The sequence below is a fragment of the Sycon ciliatum genome, chromosome 2 (genome assembly GCF_964019385.1).
Source record: "Sycon ciliatum chromosome 2, ocSycCili1.1, whole genome shotgun sequence".
Taxonomy (NCBI): domain Eukaryota; kingdom Metazoa; phylum Porifera; class Calcarea; order Leucosolenida; family Sycettidae; genus Sycon; species Sycon ciliatum.
The window spans coordinates 34296225-34324097 of record NC_088644.1 but is presented as its reverse complement, the minus strand read 5'-3'; the positions used below and the strand labels follow the sequence as shown (position 1 = coordinate 34324097).

The window sequence follows — 27873 nt, the reverse complement described above, 5'->3', positions numbered from 1 at the left end:
GATATGGCTTTACTTCTGGGCATCATCGTGCATTCAGAGCATCCTGAGGATAAGAGGACAGAAGTCCCGTTGTTCTGTACATGCCTATATGGAGTAAGTTCTGTAAGGATTGTTAGAATATACTGCGGGGTTGTATGCATGCAATGGACGTACTGCCTCCCTCTGCGTATCTCCATGATTGTGCATAAAATCTTCACCTCTTTTTGGATATTCGCCCATATATTATGGTCATCATCATGGGGAGAAAAACAACAGTTTATGACATATAAACTTTGATCCTAGAGGGTGGTGGCGTTCCCACGACGGATGCGGAAAACTGGGCTTCCAGCCGAGTCTCACGTGAACCGTGATTTTTTACAATATCCATTTTTTTGCGGTTACGTCATCAATTGAGATGCTTTGGTAAAGCACCACGGCACAGCAATGCACTAGATGAGGCAAAAATGCCAACTCGTGCCGTATCCTGTGTGCCCATAAGCGAATCCGCTACTTCACCACCATGACATCGTTTCCATAAACTCAGAGAGAGGCTTTATCTTCTCACAAATAAGTATACAGATTTTAAAGAAAAAGTAATAATTATGAATATGAAAGCGCCAAGTTGAGTTGCAAAGAAACATGTCAAAAAATAATCTCAGGAAAAGCGGAAAAAACATTTTTGTGGAAGTTCTTGTAAAGCATAGAGATTATCCCTTGATATAACCAATTTACAATCACTTCACAAAATACATTATACTTTAGTACCGGTACTGTACATGAGTATGGCCTATGCACACTATAGACCAAGACATTGTTACACTTGGTGGGCAAGACTGAGTTGCAGCACTTGTCACTCAGACCGACAAAAGTTGATTTTCACCATAGCTAGGAGTATACGCGGTCAGGAAAATGATTGTCACTCAGGATAAGGCCTGGCCCCGCGCACTCAGTAGAGACAGTACCTCACATGCCAGCCCGCACACACTCCGGGCCTCATGCACCATAGGCATAGCCCCCATGCTCCTGCGTTACTCATCAGTGCCACATTGTAATGTTGCGGGGTTTTACTCCAGAGTACCTCCTACACTGCGGTGCACACAGCCTAGACCGTCACATTGTGCAGAGCCTCAGGAAAATCAACCCCCGCCAAACATTCACCACGCGGCCATGATTACCTTCGTCCGAATGTGTTCATAGTGGTCGCCGAGGTTCAAGAGAAGATTCTCCGTAGCTCTGCATGACGCGGTCTGTGCCCAGTGACACCATAGGATGCTAACCAACACCGCCACCATGCTGCTGATAAGGAAGAACACAAGCAAGGTGCACGCTGATACAGCATGTGCCGAGTCCTCAGCTACTTCTGCACATTGGAGCAAACAAAACCAAAAGAAGCGGTATAATTATGGTTGTGCCTGGACACATTGCTAAGGCTCGCACTGAATCCCCCCCCCCCCCCCCACACACACACACCTGGTCCTGGTCCTGGTATACACTGCCATGTAGGTCACGTGTTTCTCGTTGAGCGAGACGGAGACGAGAGGAGACATGAGCGTTGGTGACGGGATAAGTCGTTTCGCCTTTTGAAACGCCTCTGGCAATTCTGACATTGCAATTGGAACTTGTCCCTTTCATCAGCAGTTGGGCGCCTGGTGGATCGGTTGCAGTTGTGGATAGCAAAGCCCCGGATCGACTTACAGCAGCGTTCACAAATGGGACAGTGAGCGGTACAGCACGGTTTTCGAATACATAGGCGTACAGGTGAAGAGCTTGTGGCATTGGCAACATTCGGGGCAGAATTGGACTGGACACAGCGATGGACTGCAATGCCACCCGCACTCCGAAACCATCGGTGACACTGGGAGCACTGGCGGCTGTTGGCTTGCTGCTGGACTGGTTTACGCCGTTCCATGATGCACTTGTGGCGGGCGATATCTTGCTGCCGAGCAAATGCACGCCGGCACACCTCGCAGACTATCTCCCGAGCCGGTTTCTGAGCTGGTTGTATTGCTCGATAAGCTTGCCGCCACTCAGATCGTTCCTGCGCTGTGTCAAACCATGACTCGTCGGCACATACACACACACATGACTGATATTGTTCCATCTAAGCTCCACATTGGGTATAGAGGGAGTGCAATTCTGACACAGAAAATACAGTACAGTCAGACCTCGCATAATCGTACACATCCGTTTTCACGAAAAATATCCAGATAGGCAAGGGAACCGGATAATTGGACACGCATACCGTATGTATACATGGCATATGCTGTAAATCGGTAACCAACGATTTTCTTCCGGATGGCGAGGGATCCGGATTAACGAGGACCGGATAAGCGAGGTCTGACTGTACCACTAGAACTTGATAGCGTACAAGCAGCTCTTGTCCTTCCAATGACAGGAAATGGGTGCTGTGCCAGGGCCATCATGTACTACAAGACGTACTACTTCTTCAGTTCATGGAGAATGCATGCTTTTAGATTTTATGGAGTTCAGTGGAAACCAAAAACATACTAGTAACTGTACTCCATCACCACACACCCGTACATCTAGATGAATAGAAACAGCTGAAGACGTTCCTTACCGTAACTACTCTGCACATCAGCTCCTGTTCTCTGCTCTTCGGCCACATGCCTGCGCCGTCGACCATCAGAAGTCGTGAGTATCTTGTAGCCACTGGAACCTCGACCATGGTCTGACTCCCCTGATGGTGAATGGCGTCGGACCGAGGTCTCATCAGTGTCACTACTCTCAACAGGTGTCTGTTCAGCATAGCCAGCATTCAAGCGTGACTCAGTCCCGTCTATAGCCGTTCGTGCTCTGCCGCCGGCACGTAGACGAATGGCCTGCACTCGGTCTGGCGTGGACGCTGAGCAGCTTGGGATTTCTGCTCCAGCTGGTAGATTGCCATCACCAGAACTTGTTGTTTCATGATGACACTTGCTGGGCTGGTCTCCAGATGACCCGCCTGCTGCCATTGTGGACAACGGTGATTCTTCAGCTGGCTCTACAGTCAATAGAGCATCTGCATGAGCGGCCAGACACACAGAGTTCAAAAACAATCGCCGGCTAACTTACTGATACGCATAAACGCCAAGTACTAGATGATCACCTAACACCTATACCTCGTGTTGTTCAGTACTTGATAAGCAGTGCCACTTGAATGTGCACGGTAACACAGCTACTACTATTACTACTACTACCACGGGGTATCACACCTCCCTTTGCATGACCAAAGAGCCATCCATCATGCACTATGTACAGTTCACATCTGGCGGTCAATGCCAACCTACGGGCTTTACTGCAAGCCGTCATGAATCAGTGAATGCTCCACACCTATACATACTTCACAACTGATGATCAATGACAACCTACCGGGTCGCCCACAACGTACCAGCATATTGCTTTCGGCCCACTTCCGCATAAATGCCAGCAAACATATCCAAAGACTGGACAGTTTTCGGGTGATCTTCCCCAAAGACTTTCTGCCTGAGCTGGGAAGCCTGCAGGACAAACAAAACACACAGCCGTTACAAAACTCTGTTTGCCTTTTGTTTCTATTCTGAACTAGGCACCTGTCCTAGGAGTACAGTGAGTGTGATACAGTACCAGAAACAGCTAGAAACAGAAAGAAAGCCTTCAAACATGGCAGCCATCGCCCATCAAATGTATACTTCTTTGGCGGTTAGTTATGCGAACGTGGACGGAGTTTAGGTCATCAGTATCTGGAATTTTTACAAATTTACCTTGCAATTACGCATTTAGTTTTGGGGATGGGCTGGTTTTTCTGCAGTTGAATTCCACGTCGACAATTTTAGCCAGGGTCAAATTTTGGTGAAGATACCAAAAGGAATGTGTTCAGGAAACTATCCCATCCAATTGGGAAGGGAATTACAAGTATAGGTTAAACATGACCAGGGCCGTAGTATCGGGATTTCAGGTGATCCGGTTTAATGGACATTTGACCTGAAATGAACAATATTGGCGAAAAACAAGTTGTGCACAAATTTGCATGGTCAACTTTTTTGGAATAAGGCCCGGCCATCCGGGCCAGACTGGGTGTTACGGACCTGGTGGGCACTGTCTTTTCCTGCCTGGAGACTCTTGGCTATCAAAGTGTACTGGCTACCAAAGTGTCTCAGAATCGGAGTACATTGTAGTTGAGGCAACAGCTTGTACCGGTATCTGCCCTACCAAACAGTTTATACAGTAGTCACCATGGTGACCCCGACTGGGACAATGCACTCGGAGTGCTGACTCACCTTTCCACAATAATCCAGTGCTAGCTTTGGCCTGCATAGAGCAACACAGATCACATAGCACCAGGGCGGGGGGGGGGGGGGGGTCGGGGTAAATTATACAATGCACTTATTAATGTTTAGAATGAGGTGAAGTTTGAGTCAGAACAACGACGAGAGAACACCAGTCATAGAACAATCGATACCAATTTAGATAGGAATAGACCCATGTGGAACGGACAACGGCGGCAGCAGCAGCAGCAATAGCAACAACAAACAGCACCATATCCAGACACACTCCCTGCCAGACAGAGAAAGATAGGGTGCGAGTCCGAAACAATGACGCATGCAACGCTTGTAGCGGCTTGTGCTACGCTACCTTTTATCACTTAGGCAGAGCTTGGAGAGACGTTCAAACTCATCTGCTCTTCGGGCCAGTACTTCGTCCGTGGACAATTCTTCCTGGAGATTGAAAAGGAGGTGAAACGCGTCATAGTCAGAGAAAAGCGAACCCGCAAACTAACAGTCAGACGAATTCTTTGAAGTTTAAAACATACCAGGGAAGCGCCATCCGAAAGATAATGCTGTTATCAGTGTAGTGTGTGGGACAATGATTATGCCTCCAGCAACTCAATCTGTATACACAACTGTTTCATCCTTTATGGACTCGTCAACGCTGCCGAATCTAAATACTTCTGGCTTATCAGGGGCGTAGGAGGGGTTTTGGAAGTGGTACGACCGAAGGTCGGTGCGGCGGAAGGCCGTGTTGGAGGGGGGTCCGGGGGACGTCCCCCGGGAAAATTTTGTAAAAAGGACACAAAATCCTGCGTTCTGGGAGTTACTTCTGGCGAGGGAGTAGTAAAATACACTACTCCCTGCTTCTGGCACACTTCTGGCGCAGAGTGCAGTCGAGTCGAGTACAGTACTCAGTACGACTGCAGATGCATAACAGATCTACGAGTACGAGTCTAGAAAAAAGGTCAAAGTCTGATGCGTATGCATCGATGGATCCTGATTTTTTTTATTACGGTTTTGCACGTTCCGGACGGACCACACTTTTCGAAAAGTGGTACGGCCATGGTCGTACCAGTCGTAGCGGGTGCTACGCCCCTGCTTATTATGAAAGCAAATCAATGGAGATGCACTGGCCAAGCACCCTGGACTCTGAGTTCTTAAAGCTATTATTCATTTTCTGCTGCACCCGGTTATTTCTTTTATTAGTATTATTATTTTCTTTGCCTTCGCTTTCTTGTTATTGGGCAACTTACTTGCCCGTTAGAATCTGCGAAGTAAAATAAACAACAACAACAACAACTCTCCTGTCCGGCAGGCTAGAGTGGACATGAAACAACCAATGAGGGCACTTGTGCCGTGCTCTTCCCACAACTCACTCAACCTCTCCAATGGGAAACAAGAACTCCGTAATAGAAAGTTCACAGGACTATTTATAGCAACATGACCAGTTACACGAACCTCGGTCAACATGACCAGGCATTGAGGCAAGCTCAGCTATGTGCAGTAAGCGGGCACGCAGAAGTTGAAAAATGTGGTTCCCAACCTCGTATTCCTCGCACATGTATCAGCTAAAGTTGAATAGATTCAGGCATGATAATATACTGCAGTTGTGAATGTCAATTTGATCCAATCACCACCAGTGCCTGTGGCCTCATATCTAAATCCAGGCCATGACACTAGTGGAGGTCTGTTAATTCACAGCTCGCATACTGATGAAAAACAACGAGTGAAACATTTCAATCTCCCTGGCTGTTTTTCTTCTTCTTTTGTTACTCCACTGGTTGTGCCAAAGAGTGCTTTTCTTTTTTCACTTTGTTTTATTTCGCATATCCAAATGGGAATTTCTTCCCTCTAGGTCTGCTGTTGTAGGTACGCCCATCAACACAGCTGACCAGAGCATACATACAATGTCATGTAACCAGTGCATGTATCCAATAGCACATAACCACCGCCAAACAAACTGCATACAATACACATACCTTGCCATCCCCTGTTGGATAGATCAGCGACAAGCGGCAAGGAAGTACATGCAGGAGAGAAAACACAAATCATCAACCACGCACCAATGATAACATGAATGAAATGCGTGCAATGGGTGGTAAACTAAAACCTTTGTTGCACAAACACCTAAAAAAATTAAAGATGACCAAGTTCCACATACATCAATTATTGTTAAAAATGGAAATTATTACCCCACGCCAAGTTCTGATTTCCCAAACAACAGATATCAGTGGATAAACCCAGAAAAGGGCATCACAAGTGAGAACCGCTTCCAAAGAAATCCTGTGACTAAAATGAAAAGGTATAATAGTATGAAAATCTAGGGCAAAAAAGGATTTCGACATTGTGTAAACCCCATCAGCATCAACAGTTTTCAACAAAATGGGACTATCTTAGTGCCAATACCAGTCTTGCGTATTTGAAAGTCTTTCTAGGATTTCAGCGTCACTGAGATTGCCGAGCGAACCATTATCACAATCTACATGTACATGTAGAGTCATGCTAGATGAAATCCAAACCAAGGGGCATATTTGGTGCCCAAGACTGGCACGACCCTTGCTTTTTGTATTTGCAATAAACCCTGTATGTTGCATTTTGCATGGTAAGACAATTTTGGACAATGGAAAAATGGGTCATGGGGTACCTTTTTCCCATGCCCGCCCCCTACTATATTGACCTGGCCAGAACCCTGTATTTTTATTATTTTACTTGATGTGCAGGTAGTGGTGCCAATGCTACAGATCATAGATCATACACATGCAGAAGTACACTGAGGTGATGGGAATTGATTCTTGGCGCGATCTTTTGCACTTTGGGCTGGATTCCACCTGCTACCTCTCTAGCATGGAAAGCGCAGCAACAGCAGCAGGTGTACAACTATTGCAGTGCGAAGTCGTAGCTGCACCAGCAACACGTTGAGGCGATCGGTGGTGTTCTTTTTTTCCACTTTTCACGACATGCGCGTGACCATCGCTCAACTTGTTAGAGCAAATTCCACCGTGTGCCTCTTAGCAATTGCAAGCGTACGTCGTTACAACAAGTGAGAAAGTGACCATCCATCGATAGAGCCTACGACATTCACATAAGCAGCACTGTGCAGTGGTGCAGTAGGAGTAGAAACAGGATTGCCACTTATCCATGTTAAGTATATTGTGGCTACCAATGGAGCTGGCAACACTTCCGCGAAGATGGCAATGTTTCACCTGCATGTGCGCATGTGTGTAGTGCTTTTTCGTGCCTCCATGAAAGTGCGCGCCAGTTTCACACGTACACCTGAATTAGCAGGCACATTGTCTTCTTGCGTAGTCATGAATCTATGGAGACAGGCTGGTGTATTTTTGAGTGATAATTTTTCACTAAAAAATGAACGGGTGCATATTCGACACTGGGGCCCGCATTGGCGGTTTTTGAGCAAAATGGTGACTTTGGCAGGCTGGTGTTGAATCCAACACCTCTTTGAACATACCCTTAGGGATTGCAGAGTTTAAAAGCATCTAGAGCTGCTGATCACAACCATTCATGTGTCCAGGGACAATACCATCATCTCTATTTTATCCGCGGAGTCAATACCGCTGGCAACGGCTGTCACAAGATTTCCGCTCCGCCAGTCACCATGAAAAAACTCGGCATCAAGCGTCAACGGCCGCATGATGATGACCGCCAGCAGAAATCAGTACGGATGTCAGATCTAACTGCCCTTGCTGAGAAAGAGGATGAGCAGAAAGCACCTGAACAACTTAAAAGTGATGATCATCGCAACTCAACCAGTGAAACGGAGGATCAACAACAGGGATCATCATTGATGTTGAATTCTCTAGCGTTCCCTGACCAGAAAGAAGATGAGCAGAAAGCACCTGAACAGCCTAAAAGTGATGACCACCGCAGTTCAGCCAGTGAGAATGAGGATCAACAACACAGATCGGCATTTCTAGCTGTCCCTGATCAGGATGAGGATGGCGCATTCAAGTCCCCTCATCCACAAGACAAATTCACCCAGTCAGAACTGGGTGAAAGTACCAGTTCTTCCAGTAGCCTTGGCCTGACAGCAGACGGCCAGGAAACAGCTGAGGAAACCGTGCCAGATCCAGCAAATGATGATCTAGCATGGAACGTGAATCCACTTTATCAACCCAGAGTCCTGGACGGAACACACAAGTCGGAACCTGGTGAAAGTACAAATCCTGCCAGTTCCTCGGCACAAGGCGGTACCAGTTCTTCCAGTAGCCTTGGCCTGACAGGAGACGACCAGGAAACAGCTGAGGAAACCGTGCCTGATCCAGCAAATGATGATCTAGCATAGATCATGAATTCAGTTTATCAACCCAGATTGCCAGACGAACACACCAGTCGGAACCCGGAGAAAGTACAAATCCTTCCAGTTTCCTGGGCACAAGGCGGCACACAGGAGAGCCAGCAAAGGTCAAATGCAGATGATCAGCCTTACTCTGATTCTGAATTACCTCACAATGATTTTGTCGACTCTCGCACTGGAATCGCAATGGAATTGCGAGAGAATGATATTGGGTAAAATAGCACTTTAGACACACCAGAGACCCACCATGTAATCATAAGTTTCCTGTCTGCTCACATGCATCGCATCTTCTATTCGTATAACATTGACCTTGAAATCGCTGTCTAGTCTTAAAATATTATGTCCTTGCACTCAATCAGGCTTGACCTCTTCTGCAAAGTCGAAACAGATGTTTAACCCTATCGACTAACTTTCAATCGCATTCATTTCACTAACTACTTTCCAAAGTCTTGTTTCTTATTGATGCATCGTCTTGTTTTGTTATGGTTATTGTAGCAGAATGCCATGGCTTCTACTAAAGCTGTGCTATCCATGTCAATTGGATGCCTTCCACTCGCCGCATATCCGATAATTATATCACATTCATTTATATAATTAGCGGCTGCTAAATTTCGCCTCATTACTGCACTGGACTGTCTTGAAAGACACCAGAGTGCTATCAATGAAATCATCAGAAACTGCAGATTGCCTTAGTGTTCATGGAAGCTTGGTGACCTGTACTCCCTACGTCCCCGATTCCCCTACAACCTGTACCCGATTCCCCTACAAAGATGTTCCCCTTGTCGCAGTCAAGACGGTGGCGCATAGGCTCTAATAGACCGATCCCCTTATTATACTGGGTTCGAGCACGGGGGCAACCTCACTCGCGATCGAGCTAGTTTTTGAACGTGACAGCATCTTTGACAGTGTGTTTCAGGTTTGTTTTGGAATGTCTTCTGCTTAGTTCAAGTAGTATCAAAAAGTATTCTTTCTAGACCAAAGAGTGGTATATTTGATAACATTTAATAACGATAGAAATATTTACGATACTTCTCCATAAAATGTCTAAATATTATCAAATATACCACTCTTTGGTCTAAATGTTATCAAATATACCACTCTTTGGTCTTGGAGAAGTATCGTAAAAATTTCTATCGTTATTAAATGTTATCAAATATACCACTCTTTGGTCTAGAAAGAATACTTTTTGATATTACAATGAGAGTGAATAATCAACGGCTTGTCCACCAACTCTTTAGTTCAAGTAGTTTGCGATGGCTTCGAGCGGTGCTAAACCTCCTGCTGGTAGGAGCAGAGTCTCCGAGAGTGACATGGACTTTTCTTTTTTTTAAATGTTTATTTGAATTCGGATAGCTCAACAGTACAGAAGTACAACTACAAAGAGTACCGAATAGAAGGCCCCGAGAACGGGAAACCAAAAAAACAAAAACAGCAACATCAAGTAGTTACTGATTATGCACATTGCTTGAAAGCAAATCACAACAATGATTAAGAGTTAAGCTGTCTTTTGTGTGATGCCGCTGCAGGATTTTTTCAAGGCGCGGGAGGGAACGATCTCGGGCCACAAACAGGAGTTACTCCAGAGGTGAGTTTTTGTTGTTGTTGAAATATTCGAATCGCGAATCGTGTTGTGAGATTTATTTTGTGCCTAGGCTACAGCAGACCATAGTATTGCTTTCTCCTTGCGATCGGTGCTGAAGATAATAGTAACCTTTTTCTGGTCTGTCTTTTCCTCTCCAGAGCCATCTTCTATGAAGGCAACCGTGGTGCTGCCAAGTCACCAAGTCACGATCAGCAGCCCTGAAGTGGGAAAATCGATTTTCCAACGATCTGGTTGGACATCAGCCACTAAAGTACTTCTGATTTGCCTGTAGTGACAACAGCAGCCATCCTTGGACACCTTGCAAAGACAGGAAAAGCCACTGGTGGAAGCGACTGCTATGAGGTGACGATAGCAGTGCAGTGGTGATCGCTGTTTTGTCAAGTCGAAAGGCTAGCCAACCCAGAGGAAGCATAAAAAACCGATGAGCAGTGCGTGGCATTTGTTGAGCGTGAAGAGCTAGAGGAGGACAGTGCAAACACATGGACGGAGTGGATGGTGTTTGAAGAACAGTGTGCTGTGTGCCGGCTGGTGGTGATGGTGGTCTTTGTCAGCATGTATTCGTGCTGCTTCTTGTGCTGGAACACTTCTCGCCCAGGAAGGCAGATTGCGTGCTGCCTGGCCCTCAGTTGGCAATGGGGCATTTGTTCCAGGAACATTACCCCAGAGCCAAAGATGAGTCGTACCTTTGAAAAGTCGAAGCTTGCTGTTAATCGCAAGCGTAGCGCAGTGGATTGCTCCCTGTTCGAAGCACGAGGGCCAAAGCTTGCCGCTGTCTGCAGCAAAGTGTGTGTGCTGTTCTTTCGAACCTATGAATATACCCCCCCCCCCTGCATGTTCAGAGTGAACTATTTTCTAGTATATTTAACATCCTCAACCCGCCACCACCATGCGCTCTTGACCGAACTAATGCACGAAGCATAAACACACCAGCACAGCAAGGACACTTCCGTTGACAGATATTGTTTACGCCTCTAGACCGCTGTTTCTTTTCTTCGAGCTCATCGTTAGAGGAGGATAGCAGCAGGATACTAATGATGATATAATATAAGATGATAGACGGTTTATGGTCCGATATTGATGATTGAAGATCTAAGAAAGCAATGACAGTGATTGCGAAATGGATAATTTTATCGTGATTATATGCCAGTCTGGTAATGCATTGTACTAGTGGACAGTATTGAAATCATCACTGCATTCGATGCAAATATTGGTATACCTTTGGTTTCAGTATTGGAAAAAAAGAGTAAGAGAACCTGGTTGATTTGGTTGCATCTGCGACTGGCTACCGTGTGTTGTGATCAGCAATGTTACCATGGGAGAAAATAAGAGCGCAAGGATCTGTTGGGTCTTGTTGTGCCGGTGCGAGAACCCTAAGTGCATGGCAAAATAGAACTGTTTCATCCACAATGCAGAATGTCTTGCGGTACATGGCATTGATGACTGAACATCTCGCCAGCTCGCCCAAATGGGGATCGTGCCCAAACGGAGGAACAAGACATCTTTCCAGCTCAGCTAGCTACAATAGTATATACCGTGAAACGGATGATTAACTTGTGCCACGCATGACAGCTTCTGTTCCATTTGGCCCAGGCTTAGACACATCAATGCCAATAGCAGCTGATCCTCCATTACATGCTCATTGGCGATTTACGGCCACCTCCAACTGTATCCGCCGTCCCTCAGCTTCCGTCTTCGCAGATCTGGCTCGGCGCAGTACATTTTCTCGGCTAGGCTCAAAGAAGTCCCACAGAGCGGTCCAAACACTTGAAGGTAAACCAGTCAGAAACTGGAGCGGCTCAGAGTCTTTCTTTATGTTATTGTACGTAAGCTGTTTTTCGGCTTTCTTCACCCCATCGTCCAACTGCTCCACGAGACTCTGTACACGAGCTCTACTTGCTGCCAACTCCTGATGCAGATGCTGCACTTCCATTACAGAACCAAACTGCACTAAGCCAGGTTCCTTTCCAACTCAAAATGCTGTTGCCTCTCAGCAAAATACTGGTTTGCGAGCATGGGGAGCTCGTGATGCAGACGCTGCACTTCCATGACCGAACTGCACTAGGCTCAGCAAATACTGTTTTGCGAGCATGGGAGCAGAGCTTCCAGACTCCACTCTCTTGCGAAAAGCAAACCTGGCACCGTAGGACAGCTGTTTGGTTTCCTGGACTCATCCTGCCCTTGTAGAGCTGGGCAAAACGATTTCGACTTCGGGATCGAAATGATCGCTGCAACTCAAATATTCAGAGTGACCCTAAAACTACGTCCTTCCTCAGGGGGAATAGCCTGGATCCGCTTGCTCCAGGCCGCTGTGGCTCCAAACGAGGAAAGGAGTGAAATGACTTGTTTGCTTCGTCCTCCTGTTCTGACAGTGAGGAGCGCAGCAATGATCCTGAGGGCATCCTGAAGTCGTAAAAAGGAAGATCTAAACAAAAACAAAACAGCTCAAATCAAAAGTCCTTGTGGCATTTTTTGTAAACAGGCTTACACTGCTGCTCCTGCGTACACCAGTCAGCTGGTCACCGTGCCTGCAGGGTACAACTTACTAGCCTGTTTGACCTTTTTTGGGTGCAGTCCTGTCACTCGAGTTGAACCTTGGTGTGAAAGTATTAGTTGTCGCCTGCTGGCGCGGTGACCAGGTGATTTGGGCACCCAGGAGCACGTGACCGCTTGTTCAACCATGTTCGATTGAGAATAAAGGAGGAACGCTGCATCGCAGCCTTTTCGGACCAAAACCAGTCGACTCAGCGTCCAAAAGACTACAACATATGGGCCAATCGCGGTCATCCGTGCTTTTATAAGAACGAAATGGCGCTTTTAGTGACATTTTGCATACAAATCCCCATCTACTAGGGCGCAGTCACCCAGTTTCGGTGGAAGTGCGCGAGTTCGATTGGGATTCAAGTAGGAAGGGAGCGTCGCAGCTTCCTCGGACCAAGACGATTCGACTCAGCACCCAGAAGACTACAACTGGTGAAAATTTGATTTAGGGTATACTTCCCCTTTAAGTGAAATGAATACGGATTGTTATGTACATGTATAACAATATGTGTGCATTCGTGTCACAAACATCGCGATCAAAGTATGTTTGTGTCCAAAATGTTTGTTTGCCTCGATCATCAGTGGAATACCGTGACTGAGACTTTGGTGGCAATGTTTTTGATATGAGTGTGCACTTTTCGATAGTTATTATTCATCGCTATACTCACTCATGATGTTGATGGACATGAGAATAATATAGCCAGAAATCATGGCTATATCGCAAATATTATCACAACGCCGCCTACGGATTAGTCTTTACTTAACGATCTATTTTTTGAATTACCACTATCAATCTTAACGAACACCATCAGGTGTGTGGACAAAGTCAGTTTTCCAAGTTATAAACTTTTAAAATAACCATTTTACGGTGTACAGCCTGCATTCAAGCTCAGAGTAATGGCCATTGTGTATTCAATTGAACCTTGGAACAATGGCATCTGCACACTCACCGTGGCAACGGATTCAAACTTCACAAGAAAAAGTCTTTAAGCTACTTTGTGAGACTCGAACCCTGGAAATTAATTTAATTGTAACGTAACAATTTTGTTGATCATTGGAAAAATTGATTATCGCCAAGTTACCATAATAATTATTATATTTCGTACCAAGCTAGACCCTATTTTTGTGTTTTAACTTCAGACCGCTATAATGAAACCAATAGTTACCTCATCATCGATTAGAGAGTGAAACTCTGTGTTGAAAAAAATTTCTTCTCCTCCGTCTTGAAAATAAAACAACACATCCGTGTACCAAAACAACCAGAGAATAGAGATACAGGACAAAAGAGAAAAATGAATTATGTCAGTATTGCGAAGGGTGGGGGCTCAAGAGTTCATCAAGAGTTCATCACATTTGAACAAATGGATCTGGTGTATATCTCGGGCAAAGAAGAAAGTATAGATTGCATGCATCAACGTCAGGTCACACATCCAGGGACGTTGATACTTCTAAAAGGAACGTTTTAACTCCCTTCTCTGCAAAAATCCTGAGCTTCGTGTAAAGAAGAATAATGTGTTGTATTTACAGTACAGGTATTATGTGCCTCACCGCATCGAGGTGTTAGCAATGTTAAATTGTGTGTTCGCAACACTGTTGTCATTTTTTCTTGCACAGTTCACACCACAGCAGCGCAGTGAAGTGGTGTAGTAGAAGTAAAAACAGGATTGTGACCTTATCTGTTAAAATTATATTGTGGCTACCAATGCAGCTGGTAACACTTTAGCAAAGATGGCAATGTTTCACCTGCATGTGCGTTTGTGTGTGGTGCTTTTTGTTGCCGCCATGAAAGTGCGTGCCAGTTTTACATGTAGACCTCAGTCAGCTGGCACATGGTCTCCCTGTAGAGTGATGGATCTGTAGACAGGCAAGTCTCTTTTTGACTGACAATTTGTCACTCAAACAAAAAGTGGATGTGGATTGGACACTGGGACAGTAGTGGCGGTGTTCAGTAAAGTGATGACTTTGGCAAGCTGGCGTTGAATCCAACACCTCTTTGAACATGACCGCTAGGGGTGGCAGAGTTTAAAAGCGTCTAGATCTCCTGATGACTACCATTCACTCGTCCAAGGACAACATCATCATCCCTATTTTATCCCCCGAGTCAATACCGCTGCGAACGATTGGCACAAGATTTCCGCTCAATCAGTAACCATGGGCAACGGCTCGTTGAGTAAACTATTCGGCATCAAGAGTCGACAGCCTGACGATGGTGCCAGTGATAGTGAGAGCGATGGCCGCCAGCAGAAACAAGTACGGATGTCTGATCCTCTAACTGCCCCTGCTCAGAAAGCGGATGAGCAGAGAGTACCTCGGCAGAAAGTACCTGAACGGCCTAAAGGTGATGACCGTTGCAGTTCAACCAGTGAGACCAAGAATCCACAACAGGGATCATCATGGGTGTCGAATTCTCTACCTGTCCATGATGAGCAGAAAATAGCTGGACGGCGTAAGAGTGATGAGAGTCGTTGTTCAACCAGTGTAGCCCGTTTCCATAGAGTATTGGAAACCCCAGCCGACAAGGATGAGGATGACGTATTCAAGTCTCCTAGTCCACAAGAAAAACTCACCCGGTCAGATCTGGGTGAAAGTACCAATTTTCCCAGTAGCCTTGGCCTGACACCAGATGATCGGAAAACAGCTGTGCCTGATCCAGCAAATTATTGTCCAGCATGCAGATTGAAGGCACAACGCATGCCGGAAAACCAGCAACAGTCAGATGAAGCTGATCATCCCGGTCCCAGTACGCGCTAGGAGCAAAGTACAAGACTTGAGGACGCAAGATCAATCCAGCGGGAGTGCATTACACGCTTCTGCAGACGCCCATCATCAACCCAGCGGGAGTGCATTACCCGCTTCTGCAGACACCACCCAGCTTGGTAATCAACGACAGGGACTGCAGTCTGCTGCTCATCAGCCGAAGCAACTTCAGTGTTCGGAGGCAGTGATAATTCCTCACGCGCAACAACAGCCGAGGTCAAGCACAGGGCGCAGTGTTCTTTCTGCAGACGTTGACCCTTCGCCACGGGAAGAGCTCCTAGAGCAGCCCAGGCCGTCACCTATGAAATGGATAGAATGCGCCAACCCAATGAACTATTGGCCCCCTTCCAGAGCAAGAAAACCCAACAGCGTTCAGGACTCTGACTCTGACCCCAAATCTGACTCTGACCCCGAATCTGACTCAGACTTACCTCCCTCTGATTTCGCCGACTCCACAGTGTTTGGCGAAATGGAATTTTGAGAAATTGATGACGGGTAAAAGAGGCCTTAAGCCAGCAGAAACCATTCATTATTTGTTCCGTTGTCTGCTCCCATGCACCACATCTTCTATTCATAGAACATTGAGCTTGAAACCACTGTCTAGTCTTAAATTATTATGTCCTTGCAGTCAATCAGGCTTGACCTCATTTCCAAAGTCGAAACAGATGTTAGCCCTATCGACCAATTTTCACTCGATTTTTAACAAACTACTTTCCAAAGTCTTGTTTCTTATTGAGGCATCGTCTTGTTATATATGGTTTTTGCAGCAGAATGCAATGGCTTCTTTTAAAGCTGATCTATCCACATCAAGTGGATGCCTTCCACTGGCCGCTTATCCGATTTATCATAATATAATTAGCAGCAGCTAAATTTAGCCTCATTACTGCACTGGATTCACTTATGCACTGCTGCCTTTCAAGACACAGTGTGCCAATAATGGCATAGTGAAAAGGGAAACTGGAGATAAAATTAGTGTTCAAGGAAATTTGGTGGCCTGCACTCACAACTTCCCCAATTACCAGACAAGGTCGCAATCTGCACCAGTGGCAGAAGTTGCAGGAGAATGCACGCTCCCAAAGTGATACACAACTTTGCGACGCTGCTGCAGTGCAACCACAGGCTTTTGAAAAAATAAAAATGCATAGGGCAGCGTGCCCTTCAAGTGAAATGATTACAGATTCTTTCACGTACATGTATATATTTCAATAGCGATGAATTGTTTTTAAAAAGAATATGTCCAATCATATCACAAACATTGCAATCAAAGTAGTTTTGAGTCCAGAAAGTTTTCTTGTCACAACTACTTCGATTGCAATGTTTGTGATCAGTGCGCACTGAATATTGTCCATTGCTATATTCATAAGGTTGAGGGAGGTGAAAACGAAAAAAAAGCCTGAAGAAAAGATTGACCCCCACCACCAAGACTATATAACTAGGGATCCTCGCTTTTGGCCAGCATGCAAGCAGCGACTTAATCAACATTTTTTCCAGACGTCATAGCCATATTAGGATTATTATCACAACACCACCTATGGATTTGTCTTTACTTTAACGATCTATTTCTCAATTACGACTATAAATTTTAACAAACACCGTCAAGTGTGTAGACAAAAGTCAGTTTTCCAATTTGTATTACCCAAATAATCCTTTTACGGTGCCCAGACTCCACTGAAGCTCAGAATAGCCATTTTGCATTCAATTGAGCATCGGAACACTGGCAACTGCACACTCACAGTGTTAACTGATTCAAACTGCGCAATAAATAGTGTTTCCACTTTCCTTTTCAGAATCGAACCCTGGAAATCAATATGATGGCAGACGACACAACGCTCCTACGGGCATCTCCTAACATTACTGGCCTGATGAGTAACCTAGCTAACGGGATTCAAAGAGTAATTTCCTGGGTGTCGTCTTGGCGGTTATCGCCCAATCTGTCTAAAACTAAAATCATGCTCTTTCCTTCTCAGCCCGATGTTCCGCCCCTCCTCCACCCCACTTTCCCCCAGCCTATAGACATAGTCTCCAGCCATAAGCATCTTGGCATTTTCATTTTCTCTAATCTTTCATGGGAACCCCACATCGATTACATAATAAAACGATCAAGTTCATCTTAAGAAATCCTCTCTTCTCACTGTTACCATCTCCGAATCTCTTGTAAACTCCTCTTTTACTCAGCTTACCTACGCCCCATTTTTGATTATGCAGATACTGCTTGGGCTGGAATTTCCACAACCCGTGCTGCCAAGCTCGAAATTCACGACAAAATAGTTCTCAAAATCCTCCTCCGAAAACCCCGCATGCTCCCATCTTCCTCCCTTTATGCCCTTGCTGACACTACCCCTTTGTCTAAGAGACGTAATTCACATCTTGTCACCCTTATCCATTCTCTCAAACTCAATCTGTGTCCACCTCACCTCCACTGTTTCAACTGGTTCTCTTCCCGTGGCACGAGAAGCTCCCTTTCCCTTCCGAAACCTAAGTCCTCCTTTCTACTTCACTCTCCCTTTTTCACTGCGTACTCTGCGTGGCTGGCACTTCCCCAAAAAGCTAAGGACCTTTCTTCCCTCCGCCTTTTTAAGAGCCTTGTCGCGCCTTGATTTTGATTTTGTGTTTCTCATTTTGTTGCAATCACTGCTTATCCATGCCGGTTCCTTTTTCTTCTCCTCCCCTTCTCCCTTCCTTGCCGTGGTTGGCTAGCACCCTCTCTCTCTGCATTGGCCGGTGTTCTCACTGTGCTATGAGATGCTGTAATATATAAATAAATATAATAAATAAATAAATGATTATACCTGTAGTAGCGTAACGATTAGTTGATAATTGAAATAGAAGCGATTGATCACCATGTTATCATAATTATAATGTTCCAACACAAGAAGCACAGAAGCCGTGTAGTTGTGACTAGGCCTTTCATTGCTTTTCAAGTCGAATACAGTGGTGATTAAAGCGGCAGCAAGGAAGTCCTTATAACCGGCACTTTGGCGGTCAGAGCATTGACAACATTAGCACCAAAGAAAGCGCTAGTGGCGCCAACTACATAGTGCCACCGCCTAGTCTGCGCTTCGTGTGTTGGTTTGCCTCCCCCCCCCCCTCCCCCCCCCCCCCCCAACCAAGAATTTAGTCGATTATATGTTCATAAGCATGATTATAATAATCAGTGTCAAGACAGACACTTACTATTTACGTTTTTTGTCCAGACCCCTATAATGAAATCAACAGTTACCTCATCATCGATTAGAGCGTGAATCTCTGTGTCGATGCAATTTTTCCTCTCCTCCTTCTTGAAAATATAATCAGACACGCGTGGAACGAAACAAAACAAGAAAACATATACAGAACAGAAAACAGAAGAAAAAAATGACACCTAAGTATTGGTCAAGGGTGGGGGTTCAAAAATTCATCACATTTGAACAAACGAATCTGGTGTATATCTCGGCAAAAGAAGAAAGTAAAGATTTCTTGGATCCGCGTCAGGTCATACATCCAGTCAACTTGATACTTCTCATAAGGAACGTTTTAGTTCTCTTCTCTGCAAGAACCAAGAGCTTCTTGTGAACAAAAGTAATGTGTTGTCTGTACAGTACAGGTGTTTGGTGCATCACCGCATCGAGGTGTTAACAACGTTGCATTATCTGTTCGGAACTTTGCTGCCGTTTTTCCTTAAGAGTTAACGCCACTGTGAACTTGATAAAATTCAAACTTGTGATAAGTGCCCAAACCTCATGACAGGTCTACTTAGCCTTCCTTACCTAACTTGAAGAGGGGTGTTTTCATTGCCTTTCCTTACCTAACTTGATGAGGGGTGAATATCTCAAAACACTGTGTTTTGAGCAGGCAGTGGTGCTTTCTGGCCAGCTTGCCGAGTAGAAGGTTCAATGGTTTTCTCGTGTGCTCTGGATAGCAGTGGTGATTCAATTAAGTGTCAAGTTCAGTCATCAGGAAAACTATGTTTTTAACCCAAGTGTATACCCACTTCCTAATGCAAAGTAGACAAATCCATGTCCAAGCCCATCATGGGCACCACGCCAATCATACAACAGATGCCTAAAGAGATGAATCCTACAGAACAGCTTCACTCCATTTTCCATTCCGGCCCCATGACTTATCATGACTTCATTGTTAGAGCCTGCGTGATGATCAGCCAGTCCCACATAGCCTACACAGTACACCACACATGTGAACATTGACACTGAGCAGGGAAACCCCTTACACATACCTACAGTATTATCCCTGTTATGAGTTTTTTTTTTTAGTTTTTTTATCACATTGCACATACCTACGGAAGAGGGGGAGTCGCACTAGATTTTAAGTGGCACCCCCATTCTCATGTTTGAGCCATATCGTTTCACTAAATTCACATAAGCAGGACTTCAAACTTGACTTTGTAAGTGGCATGCCCTGCCTTGCACTTGATGTTTAGTACAAAAGGCGTGACTCGTATTCAGGGAAGCACAGTACATATAACATCTAGCACGCTTGATTCGCACGCTTTATTCGCACATCACTGTCAATGAAGTAAGCGTGTGGCAGATGTGCAAAAGCTCACACTTAATTGTATGGTGTCATGGGTTCAGTAGCAGCGACAACACGCAGAGAATGTGAAAAAATGACTCTAACTAAGCACAACCACGGCACTGCACAAGAGTGTCGAAGAGTCGCACCATAACAGTACGATACTAGAATCACTGACATGGTTGTTTTCGTGAGAACAAGCAGGCGCGATATGCTGGGCTTTGAGGTTCTGCTGCGTAATTGAGTGGTGCTGTTGGTTGTGGTGTTCAATATCTCACCAATTCCATTGACAAAAGATACTTATAAAGCATATCCATGCTCCACAGCACCATTAGTAGTGTAGTGAGGCCCCGAGGAGCGACAACCTCTATCAGAGGAGCAGTATCACAAGCCAGCTTCAAGATCTGCGCTCCTCAGAAGCCATGGGGAACCAGCTAACAGCATGCGCACGTGACCAGGATGATTTGCCCCAGCCACAGGCTCGACAGCATCTGCTGTACCCAAGAACGAGATCGATTAGCACCCAAACGGAATCAGCACCAGGAATTCAAGCTCAAGAATCCCCGGCACAGGAGCTACCTAGAGAAGCCGGCCGGCACCCTGATACTGTTGGTCCAAGCGCTAGTGCTAGAGCTCGCCCGAATGCTCCAACCAACGATGAAGACACTGCACAAGAGATTGGTTACGCTGGTGCTGCAGTAGCGGACAAGTCGCGAGGTGCCTTCAAGCCAGGTGATTCACAGAAGCTGTCATATCTCTACCCACCGTCAGAAGACCAAATATATTCGCTTACATCACCAGCAAGAAGGCTACTAAACGTTCCCAGCAAACCTATCCCTCTTGCTGAGCGCGCGCCCGGCACCAGAGGACAGAACAGGGCATTAGATCAGTGGGATGGTATCGAACTCCAAACTCTCGCAGCACCAAGGCCAGTACCACCGAGACTTGACAACGAGGCCAACGTGCTGGAATGGATTCCCTCTCTACCTTCACCTGATTCTCGAACGCAAAGTCCAAGATTGCACGTTGAAAGGGGTTTCTTGTCGCCAGCTAAGGACAAACACAGCCAAAAGGCCGCTGCAAGATCTACACAGGGTAAGGAATGGCCAACTCCTGAAGAACAACATCATCGCACAGAATCGTTGGGCAAGTCCAAACTACAACCACCCCTGAAAACACCTGCTGAAATGCTGAAACCAGCCCGACGTTCCTCAAAGCTAGCCGAGACTTCTGAACCACAATCGGAGCCGACAGAGCCTGCTGAAATCCCCGAAGCTGAGGGAGCATGTGCTAAACAAAGAGAGAGTTCAGAGCCTACTGCAATACCAAGAGCTGAGGCAGCACGTGCCGAAGCAGCAGATAAGCCGCATCAATGGAAATCGTCATTGACTCGTCAGCTAGACGAGAACTACCATATGAAGCCGTGGGCTGGTGGTGCTGGGGATAAACAACCAGAGTCTGGGCACGCGTCCCCACAGTATCCACAGGGTCCTCTGAAAAAGGCGCCAGCCATGGAGGCAATTCTGAAGGAATACCATCCGAGGACGCCTCCGTTGATACAGAAAATGTGGATAGACATGGCACGACCAGCCGACTACAAAACGCCTGCGGCCTCACCCTCGCCGAGAGCCAAGGCCTCCATAGGCGCCGCGCTAAATCTAGTGCCAGACCCAGAAAAAGGAGAAGGAGAGTGCGATTCTTGCGACTTTGAGATGTCGTTGTGAGCAGCAGTTGTAGCACGCGTGCGCTCCTGACTGGTAACCACGGTAACCGGCGTGGTAACCAGGGTAACCGGCCTACTACGACTAATTCTGTGATTGTCTCCTTCCACTGCGATCGACCAGAGTGTCATATCCACTCAGCGGGGTCATCATCTCGCGTCAAAGTACATGTAGGATTTTTAACTTCTACAACACCGTCATCGATTTCGACAGTCTAGCAACAATGCTTTAGAACTATAATCTACGGGCGTCTGTGCATTAGGCCGAGTCAAACTGGCCAGGAAGAACAGTCACGTACCCAACTATCGATATCACGTCCATTCAGAACCGTGTCTCATTACTTGGTGCCAGATGTCTTGTTTAAACAGTGTTGGATTCCTCATCATCATTTGTCCATGGAAAGGCCAAAGGCGAATGCGTTTGTAGTCCATGTTACATGAACACAATGAGCCTTTCTCCGGCTACTATAATCTTGTATCAGTGCAAAAGCTCTGTTAACTGAATTTTGTCTCTAGCTTTCCATGTGATTTCCGTTCACCTTTAATTATGATTCTTTGTTCCATTTGTTGGCATAGCAAGTGAACTTGCTCAAGAAAGAATACTCTTTGGTTTTGACAGTGAAATTCAGAATGTGTTATACTGCCCGGGTGCGCTTGTGTTTCAAAGTGTGGGACATATTTTTTGGGACATCGCCCAGCTGCTTGTATGATGTGCAAGGAGATGCCTTTCTAATGAGGCCCTCGAATCTAACCTTGGAGGAAACGATGCATGCCACTTCCTTTGTGTGTGTGTGCAGCTGGAGAAATGAAGTACTGTAAAACTGGAAAATTTCGGTGGAGATCTAATTTCGTAAACTTGGGCACAGATAATTCATACCTTGAATAAACGCGACCTAAAATTCAACCATGCCGTGACATACAGTAAGTGCGTTCGATAATGCCTGCGAATCGATTCATGAATCAATTCATGAATCGCCCCTGGCTATTCACATCGCCGCATGTGAATAGGGTGAATGGATTCCGAATCGATTCCAGGGCTCATGACATGAAATTGAATGACGAGAATCCATTCATGAATCTATTAAAATGCTTTTAAAAAATCGAACGCACTCACTCAGTGTGCAAAGTGCATTTTGGGATCGGAAAAACTGGTTTACCGAAATTTTCGCGCTGCCGAACCGTTGATTTTGGGAAATCCAGATAATATTACTCCGCCAAAAATAAGAGCATGGCTCATGACAAGCAAGGTCCCTGGTTCGAGTCCTGGTTTGTTCGGCATTTTTTCTCTTTTCAGGCAGTTAGTTCACTTTGCCGATTGATCCTTTGAATATATTTATTTACACTCGGACGTCTCTTATCCGGGCACCTTGGGACCGGGCACTGCCCGTATCTCAGATTTGCCCGTATCTCAGGATAACTCATCTAACACGTACCATAGTTTTTGATGAAATTTATTTGGCACGTATTGCACATGCTCAGGATAAAAATAAACCATCGATGAAAATGTGTGGATTACACAAGTTGGCAGTGACAAATATGCAATTGTGCATACGAAAATAGGTTCAAAATCCTCAAATTCGAAGCATTTTGCCATAGGAACTCAAGCTGAAGGTGCCCGGTAGAGAGACGTGCCCGTATCTGAGGCGTCCGGATAAGAGACGTTTGAGTGTACTTATTTATTCTACATTCCATAACATGTACTTCCTCCGCGTCATTAAAATTGTCGCTTCCCAGAGCGATTTTTCGAATTTATTTAGTCCACTCGAGGGGCAACGAAATCAGCTAGAAATAGAGGCAGAGCATTGTCGACGGACCAAGCTTTAGTTTGTGGCCTCCCGCTTCGCTGCACTTGCAGCTAAGGTCGACGTCTTCATCAGAGTTTGAGGCAGACCCTTCAGCACTCAACACTACGATAAAGAAGACGCGCGTTCAAATTCAGGTCAAGAAAACTTCGTTTTCTAGCGATCCATGCCTCCAGGTGGCAGGGGATGAAGGTAAGCTAGCATTTTTCAAGTACACTGTAACGACTGTCCAGCAGGGTAGGGTAAGCAGTTCTGCACCTTCTTTCCTTGGCAAGCGCTTCGCTGATTTTGTCGGTGTTTTCAGACCTGCTACCTTCGCAGCAACATGCGCCACAAGTAGCGCATTTTAGGAATTTGAGACACCTTTGTTCTTGCCATCGTCAACTTCAGCATTTCATATTCAGGAGAGATACCAGGATTCTTATACCCGGGCTTGCAGTCTTCATAAATGCCCACTCGAACGATGTGGGACGGCACGAACTCCAGAAAACGAAATGCGCTCTGGGGCGGAAAAGTGCGGAGCGCGATGAATTTGCTTGGTGCGGAAGAGAGCTCCGACAAAGTCCGAGACCACCACGGCTTCAGTAACAAGTAGACATTGCGCAGGAAGGGTCGCACCAGTGTTCGAACACAGAAAACAGCGGTTCCGACTGTCTGACGAAGACGAGCCAAGTCACAAATATTGCGATGTGCGAAGCGACAATTTTAATGAAGCGGAGGAAGTAGTTGCCAATCAAAGGGAGGGGTGAAATCCAACCACGGCTTAAAACATGGATAAAATCAGGAGAGGGAAGATTCTCACCAATGAACCTGAGTTTGTTGTTATTGGAGGGTTGCCATTTTCCTTGTCTTCAATCCGATGAAAGAGGGCATTGTTCATATGCGAATGACATGTTAGTGCAAACTCGAGAACGAAGCAGTGAATCCAATTCACCATGAACATCCGATGGATGATCAGCTACTTGGCATTGATACCTCTAGTGCCTAAAGGATCTAGAAAATAGAGCACTTAGTTGTCAGAGAAGCGTTACTCCATCATACAGGCAACGAGTGCGTTGACTCGTATTGTTTTCTTCGTATAAAAAAGTTCAAAAAAACAACAATCAGCTAGCATACGTTTATGCCCATCGTGCATGTTCTGGGAATAACATACGCTCGAGTCTGACGAATCGTCAGGCGCGTAGCTCGTGCATAGTCAGCGTAGTCTGGTCATCACACCAGAAAGAAGCCGTCGTAGGTACTACACGGTCAAAGTCGGCAACCCGGCAACTATGAATGTGAGGTTGCCGGTGGTACATGGTCACCACACCACGCACATGCTCTGGTACATGGTCAGCACACCACAGATATTCAAGCTATGCCCTCTGAATTGCGACACACATGCGCAGAACATCATGCTTACCTGTTGTGTTCTGCACGGGCGCTATCGTGCCCAGCAGGGCTGTTTCGTAGTACAGCTTCTCTGTCTCCGCAAACTTCAGGGCCTTGTCATCTGCAGGCAAGAGAGCAATCCACATTGTTTTAGACCCACAGGTTGAGCAAGCAGCCCACTAGAACTAGGAAGAGAATTTGTTCAGCCTCCTCACTTTACTTGTGCCCTTAATCTCAAACTCTTAGGTCTATGCTACTAGTAGTACAGCAGCCAGTTTTGGTTCCAGTAATCCAAAGGAGTAGGTCAAAAGAGACCGGCAAACAAACCAATTTTGGGCAGAATTTTGACTGCCTCCTCTTAACAATAAATTCCATAATGATCTTCATAAGGTCGAGGGATTGAAAAGGGAAACATTAATCGATCATGAATGGATATCACCGGTAACCACCTCTACATCATCAATGCTCTTCAAGTGAACCTAAACATACTTACACTCCTCAGCCAGAAAGTAAATGTTCGAAATCTAACCAGCACATCGTGAAGGAGAGGAAGTAGAAACAGAAGAAAATGAGGAGATGCACCATGTCTTATAGACTAATTCACAACAACCCACGTATTACCTACAGTCCAATATGTCCAGCTACAGATGTCGTTGGAAACTCTTAACAACTACATGTACATCACTGTGGAGCTTCGCCAAAGGGTATAACGTCACATAATGGCATGGTACATCTGCCGGGGACCACGGTTCAGCAGCCTCTGTTGCATCTACACACTTGCTGGCCTCAGTCACGGGATCAAGTGATCAATGGCGAGCGCCTGCAGCACCTAGCTCCGTGAGGCGCTAGCAAATCGATGATGCCTGATCATGTGCTCCTGAGTAAGCAACATTCCCTGCTTGACTTGAGATAGTGCACACTTCACCTCATCAAACATGCTGATGCATACAGTCAACTTCGCTTATAACGACACTCGGCGGGGAATCAGAAAAGTGTCCTTATTCGCGAAGTGTCGTTATACCCGAAGTCCCATTGTATGTATTACAGTTGGATGGGACTTTGCTCTGGGCATGGACATTCTGTCGTTATTCGCGAATTGTCGTTATATCCGCAGTCGTTATTAGCGAAGTTGACTGTACTTGCCAACCTTTGCAAGGGACCTGAAATCGGGGCAATGACAGGCTCACTACAAAAAAGTATCCTTTCTAGACCAAGAGTGGTGTATATTATGATTAATAAAGATAGAAATATTTACGATATTTTTCCAGCAGTTACTACAGTCCTAGGTATGACAATGTGTACAAATGTAGCGGTGAGGCATGCGATTAATGCACGTTTGGGTGCCTAATACCACCCTCGACATCGGGACGGTCCCAGCCAAATCTGGTTGATTGGCAGGTATGAGTAATGTCGTGCAAGGCATGCTGCTCTCCATGACTATGCTTACCCGGTGCAAACACTCCGGGATTTCTTGGAATGACACGGACGTGTTGTTCTCGGACATCTTATCAACAGCAGTCATGTAGCACTCCAGTGCCATGTCCAGTTGTTCACATTGCTGTATGAGTTACACACACACACACACACACACACACACACACGAGCAAATCATATAAACGACTGGTGTAAATAGATTCGAACTTCTACCGCACACAGCCGCACCAAGTCCTTGGAAAGAGCTGCGGGTGCAAGTAGATCTCTACAAGAGGTGGAGTGCGTGCTTCTAATGAATGATATGCCAACTATTGAATAGTATGCCAGACTATTAAATAGAAGCACGCGCACGCACACACACACACACACACACACACACACACACACACACACACACACATACACACACACATACACACACACATACACACACGCAAGAGAACAAACGTGTGTGCTCGCATGCGCTCACGCAGGTGCACACAGCAGAGCAGCACACGGTCAAACACAACTAAAAAAAAGTTGCTTTACTCACCTCGAGCCTGCCATAATTTGCAGACGAAGAATGATCCATGAAACCAGCACAATCCAAGTCCATTGGTCACACGGGCCAACAAACGTTATGAACAGAGCAACATGCACAGGAAGCAAAACAATGAACACAAGATCACAGGGAGGAGGGTTAGCACAAATTCCTCTTACCAATCAACTTCAATGATGGATTTGCGGCAAGGTCGTGCCGTCACTCTTACAAACAAATATGTCTGTATGGAAGGTTTCCCAGCCCCACATACTGAACTCGACCGGATTCAAGTTTTTAAACAAACATCGCTGTCATGGCAACCACAGCCGTCACCTGCTCTCTGACGAGGCCATTCCTTGGCTCCCGAAACCCACAGGAAAAATTTAACACTTGCATGTTTGAAGATATTGTGTGCTTGGGTTTGGGTCGACGACCTCAGAGGGGTGTGAAACATTCGCCCCTGGCCTGAACAACTGTGTAAAGTATTGCTAAGAGCTGCAGCTTCATACAGACCCCGTGACCTAGTGTAGAATTCAGAACTCACTCTTTGCCTTTCTTGTATAATCTCATAAATGCATCTACGTCATTTTCACTGAGCTCAAGCTCATCGTCCACGGAGGACATCACGCCTCCATCACCATCTCCCGCGGGACTCTCGTCGACGGGCTGCGAACCTTCGTCACTCTCGGAAATCGCCCGATTGCTAGCGCTCGCTGGACTTTCTGCATGAGCTGGTCTCTGCTGGCTTGTCTCTGCGTCGCTGGGCGAAGTGTCCTCCTTTGCCATCTCTGCAGAGCGGGGTTGAGCTTGTTGGTTTGCATCCATGATCATCAAAACGAAATTGTATAGGGAGGAATACTAGTAATAGAAATCAATCTATGAATTGAATTCTCTCATGTAACTTACTTTAGTTCCAGTGGACATAGCCACGTTCGATCTACCAGCTACTGATTCTCAAAGCGGCAACCCAGCATTATATACCACGTTGTTTCTTCGCCTGTCGAGTAGAATCTCATCTACTCGATCGAAGTCTACCTCAACGCAGCTAAAACACAAATGGATGAATGATCGCTCAGATTTT

General features: G+C 45.9%; 1 protein-coding gene across 1 annotated transcript; it reads right to left on the bottom strand.

The window, feature by feature from the left end:
* Positions 1-505: 505 nt before the first annotated feature.
* On the bottom strand, positions 506-27873 carry LOC135809795 (uncharacterized). Its single transcript, XM_065323221.1, has 11 exons — positions 27699-27873; positions 26805-27580; positions 26286-26396; positions 25332-25362; positions 24870-24959; positions 6206-6216; positions 4591-4673; positions 4236-4266; positions 3368-3476; positions 2558-2998; positions 506-1339 (listed from the first exon to the last, which is right to left on the bottom strand). Exons 2-11 carry the CDS (start codon positions 26865-26867, stop codon positions 1134-1136), a joined length of 1176 nt encoding a protein of 391 aa, XP_065179293.1. The 5' UTR covers positions 26868-27580; positions 27699-27873; the 3' UTR covers positions 506-1133.

Bases quoted from the DNA above. Each gene is read 5' to 3' on its own strand.
- LOC135809795 (XM_065323221.1), bottom strand. From the start codon at position 26,867: ATGGACTTGGATTGTGCTGGTTTCATGGATCATTCTTCGTCTGCAAAT. The intron at 25,363-26,285 runs GTAAGCATAGTC...TGTGCTGGTTAG, and splicing joins TCCCGGAGTGTTTGCACCGG to ATTTCGAACATTTACTTTCT. The intron at 4,267-4,590 runs GTAGCGTAGCAC...TGCTCTATGCAG, and splicing joins CTCTGCCTAAGTGATAAAAG to GCCAAAGCTAGCACTGGATT.